General features: G+C 43.4%; 1 protein-coding gene across 6 annotated transcripts in view; it reads left to right on the forward strand.

Annotated features, from left to right (window-relative positions):
• KALRN (kalirin, RhoGEF kinase) overlaps positions 1 to 8,095 on the forward strand; it is a 750,361-nt gene that overhangs the window by 242,318 nt on the left and 499,948 nt on the right. For all 6 annotated transcript variants that reach the window (XM_019553787.1, XM_019553783.1, XM_019553780.1 and 3 more), the window contains exon 3: positions 5,136 to 5,250. In XM_019553787.1, coding sequence (XP_019409332.1) covers positions 5,136 to 5,250 — 115 coding nt within the window. The remainder of the gene's footprint in view (positions 1 to 5,135; positions 5,251 to 8,095) is intronic.

The raw sequence follows: 8,095 nt of genomic DNA on the forward strand, positions 1-8,095 counted from the left end.
CAGAAGAGTTACCTATCTAGTATCCCCTGCTGCCAGGGACAAGAAATAGTTGTCCAGGAAGAGAAACAACCAAGGGTCTTGTTACATGGTCATTTTATGTGGTTCCTGGAGCTTTTAACCCCATGTTAAACACTTATTATGTGGCTCAACATTTTTGCCACTCCAGGGCAGGATCATCTCTGATCCACACTACAAAGCTCCTGTTCCATTAAGATGTGGCCGCTTCCCACCAATGTGCCGTCCAACTTGAAATCCTTCAGTATCCCAGGATCTCTCACACCCCCACCTGTACAGCAGGGGTAGAAGTCTGCCCTGGCTCACCAGCTTTGTAGTGGCAACTCACAGCTACAGCTCCTAGTCCTGCCCCGGCCTCTGGTGACAAGTCACAGGTGTGCACATGGAGGACAGAGAAGGTGTCTAGATTAAGGGTGGGACTGCTCCAAACTCCAAGCTGGCACTAACGACGATCGACATTTGCGCAGCTCGCAGCGCCAGGTGTCACAAGGCTCTGAGGGAAGCAATGATTCAGCCCCAGATTAACATGCCCTGCCCAACTTGTGCATAGATGATAGTGCACAGGGGTCTAGACAACTTGGGCATCTTGCAAGGGACCAGAAAACTTCATAGCACCCAGTGCTTGCAGCCTGGATTTTCAGTACTTGTAAATGTGATTCCTAGCATGGGGGCCAGAGACCCCCACCAGTGGCATTCACTCCTCGGTAGAAATGGGTTGTCTTGCACCATCATCATCCATTGTCAAGTGCCACCAGGCAGGTCTATTTTGTTTGGCTTTCTGATAGTGGAGACTCCTTGTTGAAATACCTGTTGTAAGGTCATCTGCCTGTTACTGTAGTGATCGAACCTCGTGGCAGGAGGTGGAGCTTGAAGGAGTAGGTTGCTCATTAATTTTTTTATTTGACCCATGCACTGCCTGGTACTCTGTGTAGCACAGAAAGGTATCTAGTATCGGAATAAGGTGCTGTGAGCAAATTTGTCATGACACGATTAGCTTGGATTTGATGCAGAAGGAGGAAGCCAGGATTAGCAGACAGCAGTGGTTTTATGTCCTCAAGGACAGAAGTTGACTTTTAGCATCAGCTTCTGCATAGCCTAGGAAAGGGGGAGGCAAGAGGGCCAGGGAAGAGGATGGTGCAGCTACTAGGGTATGGTAAGGGATGAATCACTGGATTTTGCAGTAGGTATGCAAAAGAAAGGGCACGTATGTTGTGAAATGTTTGTTTTCAAGCCCCTCTGCACCCACACATCTTCCTCTCCTATTCTTTTTTCCCAGAGTGCTAATAACCACAGGCCATCTGTTTATCTCTCTAAATCAGTACAAACCCTGTAAACCCCATCTTGAAAAATAATTTGGAAATATCAAGCTTTGGTTTTAGCATTTAATAAATGTAATTAGCAAGCATAATGACATGCTTGATTACTGCCTCTCATACCTCTGAGTTTAGTGCGATGCAGGTGATGAGGCGTATTGACAAGAGCAATCAAGACTCTGTGCTCACCCTTGCGTTTTGTTACTTCAAAATGATCTCTTGCGTAGATCAAGGGGAATCCACTGTGCATAGGAAACAGCATCCAAGTAGAAAGTGGCTTGCTGCCAGATTTTTTCTGTAGGTGAGTACTTTTTATGCAGACAGGACTTCTGTGCCACATTTAGTTATGGCCTTTTAGCCACCCATGAAAACAATCATGAGTTCCACAATACAGCATTGGACTGGTTCTGATTTCTACCACTGATCTACTAGGCATAGGAAAATCACTTGATCTGTCTGTGCTTCACTTTCTCTGTCAATAATGTAGAGACAATGATACTTGGCTTCCTTTGCAAAGCACTCTAAGACCTGTGGATATAAAGTGCTAAACAAAAGTTAAGTTTTATTAGTTTTCCTGATAGTAACCGGTGACTCCTCAAGTACTAAGGTGACACAGGAATGTATAGAACATCAGTACTCAACCCAGGTGTCACAGCACCCTGGGGTTCCTCGAGGTGCTTTTAAGGGGCCCTGGGATGCCACACAAAGTTAGCGCTATTACATGTGTAAACCTGATTCACAAAATAAACACTCTGCTTTCAAATAGGAATCCCTTGTGTTAAAAACATTTGGACCTGCATGATCTTTGAGTTCTTTGGAACAAAAGAATTGTTCTTTTTTTTTTTTTTTGGTAGTCAAAAAACAAGTGAAAACTACAGTGGCAACTCAGGAGTGGTGCCTTGAATCTAAAAAGGTTGCGTACCTCTAGTATAGACATTTGTTTGGGAAGAATCACTAATATAAAATGTTTTCCTACAAATTATTTGGCAAATAATTGTGAAGAATGCACAGATCCATAGAAAATGGAGTGTGTGGGGATAATTGGCAAACAAACCAAAAAAATTTGCCGGATAGTATTAACAATGAACATTTTGTCCAGTTACACAGGCTGGCTCCTATCAGTCTCACCATGCCTGAAAATCATTTGTATCTTAAACTTTTGTTTAGCTCAGCTTTCCCATCGTTTTCCATCTGCCTGCCGCAGGAGTGGAAAGAATTGCAACTTTTTTTAATCCTTCCATCATCTGGATTAAAAAAAACAACAACAAAACTTCAACTGGGTCATCACGTAACCTTCACTTCTCTGGAGAGAATTAGCCCATTTTCTCCAACCCGTCCTTGTAACATCAGGCCACGTGATGTGGTATTATCTGTTCCGCTCCCTTGGGGACAATTAAATGAACTGTGGAGGGAGGGCTTTCAGACTGACACAAAGACAGGCCAGAAAGTACTTGGCCTGTATCCCCAGCTTTTGCTAAAAATCCTTGAAGTGCTGTTAAAATGGGTGGAAATTTGCTGGCATGCATGTTTCATCAGAAAATTCTAATTTGTCAAAATTGATACTTTTCGCAGAAATGTGCCTATTTTGACAAAACTTCTGTCAGGAAAGGTTTTTCAGGTCCATGACAGTCTTGCCAGTTGAAACAAAATTGAGGTTAGTTGCCAACAGGTGATGTGGTTAGGGCTTTCACCTGGCTAATTCATGCCAGCAGCTCCTCATCTATCTATCTATCTATGATACCTTGTAGACTGCATCAGAACCACCCACATCATGCTTCTTGTTTCTTGATCATGACAGTAAGGTTTACCCCTTCCAGCAGTAGATCTGTGGATTACTTGTCTGTCCCTCTGGGTAGTAGTGATGAAGTGGGGGACAGAAGGGCTAGAAGATGGAAACAAGGAATAAAGCATGTGGTGTGAGTGCCAAACATATGGTGGGAAGAGATAGGCTGGGAAGCAGTTAGCATCAAGGTCAACCTCATACCCAGAAGTCCAAGCTTGTTGTGGGCTGCTGTTGAGGTGTAGATTTAGGGGACTGATAGCCATGGGGTCAATGGGTATGTGCTTGTGGGTGACTTTAATATCAACCCTAATTACCATAGAAGGCACATCCTGGAGCAAGTGGGACCAGTGCCTTTGGGCATTTGTTTCCGGTTTATCAGCTCCAGGAGCTCCTAGCATCGTCGTTATATTCCTGGGTTTCTTTATGTTCGCTCTGAGATGCCCTGAGTTCTGAATGGTTTTGGTAAGATGGACCAGCAGATGACAGAGGATCCTAACGATCTGGGCTGACTACAGTGAATGGCGTGAACGTCATGGTAATGTAAACACTCCCTATAAACACTAAATTATCTTCCCATGCTCCACTTTTACTCTCCTTCTAACCTCCATCCCATGACAGGACCACCTAAGAACCTCTGAACTCTATTCAGGGCACCTCAGGGCCACTCTCCTCCTATCCAAAAATTGTGTACATGACCCTCGAAATCCTTGCAGAAATGAGTTAGTGCTGAGCACCTGGCAGGATTAGGCCCTTTGAGGATGAGCTGGTGTATATATTGGAGGTGTCTATGTTCCTGCCCTTGCAAATCTCTTCCTCGGGGTCAGCCAAATGATCTAGTTCACAGAACCATGTGATTTCCCTTCTCAGAAGTGATTTTTCTATTAAAGGGATAATATTCCCTGTGGGGGAGCTCAGAATTCAACCTACCTCCACATTACATATCTCCAGTCACCGCAGCTCTCAATGATTTTTTTTGACTTACGCTTCCAAATGTTTTTGTGTTTTTCCCTCCTGAACATCATAAAAAAATGACGTGCACTCGAAATCTAACCTTTCATGGCTCCTGAGAAATACTACACTAGCACAAGAAGGAAGATCAAAATGGTGGTTGAGGAAATCAGTTTTGGTGTCAAGATGTTCAGATTGTATTAACAATGGCGAATAAAAGAAGATGCTCCAACAGTTTCTATTTATCTGTAATGATTATGATTCTGTAATTTGGGCTAGCATCATTCAATAGCACTTTAAAATTTTATACCATGTATTTCAAGAATCTCTGTAAGATTCTTGGTCATGCCACCCCTCAGCTCAGTACTGTGCAAGGGAAGGGAGGGCTGCTCTAGCACCTCCCAGCTTCTAGCCTGAGCCACTGTAGGCGTGTGCCTGCATGTCTGGGATGTTTATGCAGTTACAAACTGCATAAGAGGTTCCATACCAGACACTGGCAGTTGCAAGGGATTTTTTTCCAAAGGCAATGCATTTGAAGGAAAGGACAAAGTAAACCAAAGCCACAACTCCTGCTGATTGTCAACGGTACCTTGTGAGCAAGAATCCATAGGAGCCATATATCAGCTTTTAATTAAACTTTCAGTTTCTAAGTAATTGCTAAATAGATTAAAATGTCCTGCTGCATAAATGCTACTTAGGGATTAGAAAAGCAATGCAGATCAGGTAACAGGGAAAAAGATTTCAGCTCCTCTAGTTTTGTCACATTAAAAAACTCTCCCATGACAGTAGGATTTCATTACCATTGGCCAGTTGCATTGATCGTTATATTGGAGATTTGATGGGATTAAGTTAAGGGAAAAAGAAATGTCAGTAACAAGTTTCTTTGCATTTTTGTTCTTTCCTTGGAGCTCTTGTGAATGTGAGAACGTCTTCTTCAATTAAGCAAGTCTGAAATCTGGCAGTGAACAAGAGCTCTTGAACCTGCAGTAATTTAAGTTTATCAATTCAGTGCACATACGGGTTTTTTGGATATGTGCTTCCTGTCTGATTTTCTAACAATCCCTTATTTTCTGCAGGTGGCCGTGATAAACGAGGTGGTCCCATCCTGACCTTCCCAGCACGCAGCAATCACGACAGAATAAGGCAGGAAGACCTTCGGAAACTTGTGACTTATTTGGCCAGTGTGCCAAGGTAAAGCTAAAAAGAAAACACTTCAAAGCTGGGGTTGGGTGGTGGGTGGGGGAATTTGTTCTTGGCAGTTGCTTATTTCCAAGTATTAACCTTCAGTCCTTGGAAGGGGGAAGCACAAGCGTTGTTCCCTTCCTTCTTTTGGGTGTGCTGTAATGGCTTTTGTCCAAAGAAACATCATGCAGAAATACAAGAATTTAGAGACCTCTTTCATAAAACTGGGCATTTGGAGTCTTGCTTGCACTGAGCTGATGACAGTGGCATAGAGCAGCTGATGGGTGAGAAGTTCTTGCTTTGATTCAGATTTGTGTGTAGAGTTAAATTTAGCACGTTGGAGGGAGCCATTGTCAGTCCATTACCTTTCAATACATCAAGGCACTATTTCTGCCACATTTGCACTGTGAGCATTGTGGGGATCAGTGTTTGAAAGATAATATCCATGCACCAGCTCTGTCTTGATACCACCAGCAGAGAACTGCTGAGGAGAGATATTATGTCTGCTGACAGTTTTCACACACAGATTATGGCCCCATCTCTGGTCGGCTCCTTCCATCCTTATAGTGTATGCTGACTCCTTGGCTAGAGACAGACGTTACACATAAACTGGTGTAAGTGATCAGAAACTAGTTTAAACCTGTAACAGAACAGATGTTCAGTACACATAAACCAGTTTGAAAATGGCTGAAACTGGTTTGAGATAAACCTGGTTGAATGTAGTATCAGACTTAACTGATTTGAGTTGAACCGATTTATGCAATGCCCGTCCCAGACTGCTTGCTGGTTTAAATTAAATCAGAGTCCCCCAGCATCCCAGCATGCTATCTGGGCTGGGCATGGCTCTCTGCTCCATAGCAGGGCTGTCCCCTCCCCTCTGCTACCTGGCTGGAGCTCCAGCAGAGACTGCGGGCTGCTTTCCCCCTCCCCCTCACCACTCCCTGCTAAGTAGAAATTCCCGCCTCCCCTCTGCCTTGCGGAGCAGGTGTCTGTGTATTAGCTCGCAGACCACATGCTGACATCTATGGTCCATGCTGAATCAGCAGGTAGCTGGTAATGTCCCTCTGTTGTTTTCTTAATGGGGTGGTAAACACTATTATCATTTCCCTGCTGGGCTAATCAGAGTACTTGGCCATGCTATCCCTCAGCTCAGTACTGTACAAGGGAAGGGAGGGCTGCTCTAGCACCCCCCAGCTTCTAGCCTGAGCCACTGTAGGCATGTGCCTGCATGTCTGGGATGTTTTTGCAGTTACAAACTGATTCAGCGTAGCCAGGCTAGTCTAACCTGTAAAGATTGAATCATTTTGTGCTAAGGCTTTTTGAAGATTTGTCCCTAGCCCTTATGTCCCCTTTGCTCAGTTTGGAGGAGTTTACAGCTGCTGAGAGTCTCTGGAGACTGTCTTTCAGTGAAGTCTTCAGCATAACCAGCATTGTGAAAGCCATGTCTGGAGTATTATGTCTAGTTTGGCACCATATTTCAAGAAAGATGTTGACCAACTGGACAAGAGTCTAGAGGAGAGCAAAAAATAGTGGTTTAAGGTCTATGAAATATGATATATGAAGCAAAAGTTGAAAGTGTTGAGTTTTTATCTAGCGAGGACTGAGTAGAGGGATGTGATAAAAGCCTTGACATTCAAAAAAGATCATTATAAAGAGGATTGTAGTCAGTTATTCTCTGTGTCCACAAAGAAATAATGGTCTTAAATAGTTAAAAAAGGAGAAGTGATAGATGTAGACAAGTTGCTGAATGCAGTGAACTGAATGCATCCACAGGAATCCTTCCCTCTTGCTTATTTCTTGCATCACAGTTGCAACATCACTCCAACACTGCCAGAAACGAAAGATGTAGGTTAGACATTAGATAAAACTTTCTAGCTATAAGTGTGGAAAAACATTCTAACAGATGACCTTAAGAGGTTGTAAGATTGTGGAATTTCCCTTGTTGAAAGTTTAAGTGGAAGTTAAACAAATATTTGGCTGGGGTGGTTCAGACAGAGGTGATCCAGTCTGGAGCTGGGAGCTGGGCTAGATAACTCCTGAGGCCTTTTCCAGCCCTAGTCTCTTTTTTTTTAAGTGTCTCTAAATTACAAAACAGCTCTTTTTTGATACCGTGTGATATGTTAGAAACACAGAAGTCCAGATGTCTACACCTGGAAGACAGTTCAGTTTAAGTCTTTAGGTTAAAATAAGAGGCAATAAATAATACACCAATTGTGACCCTGAAGAAGCAGGTGCCTCTGAAGATGGAGGCACCCTCTCATGATAATTCTAGAAATGATTTAAAGAGTGTAGTGCTATTCTGGAGAAATTTAGCAGCAGAAACCCCTAGGACTTCTCCCTTCCTAATCATTCCAAAATTAACATACATGGTCCTACAAGAGATTGCTTGCTGTAGAAACCAGGGCTTCTTCCAGCAGAAAGGCTCTGCTTTATTGCCCATTTTTCATGTTCAAGGGTCCTGCTTACATAATATGGACAAACTGAACAAACAGTAAATTACTGGGCCCTCTTTCTAGGAGAACCATGTGAATCTCTTGTTCATCTGCAAACAGGAAGAAAATACATGTGAAGAACCAGCCTTCTTTCCACCTCCAAGTTACGATGGTGAGGTGTGAGGAAGAAAATAGGTCATCCAGTGCAAGTTCCTAGCAATCGTCCTCCACACACTATAGTTATAATACTGCCCCTCTCTCATAGGTCATAGCTCTGACAAAATGGCACTGCTTTTCTTTCTTTGTAGTTTCATAGTTGGTTGGGTTGGAAGGGACCTGAGCAGATCATCAAGTCTGACCCCCTGCCATGGCAGGGAAGAGTACTGGGGTCAAACGACGCCAGCAAGGTGTTTGTCTAGCCT

The sequence above is a fragment of the Crocodylus porosus genome, unplaced genomic scaffold (genome assembly GCF_001723895.1).
Source record: "Crocodylus porosus isolate Cpor-Errol unplaced genomic scaffold, CroPor_comp1, whole genome shotgun sequence".
NCBI lineage: Eukaryota > Metazoa > Chordata > Crocodylia > Crocodylidae > Crocodylus > Crocodylus porosus.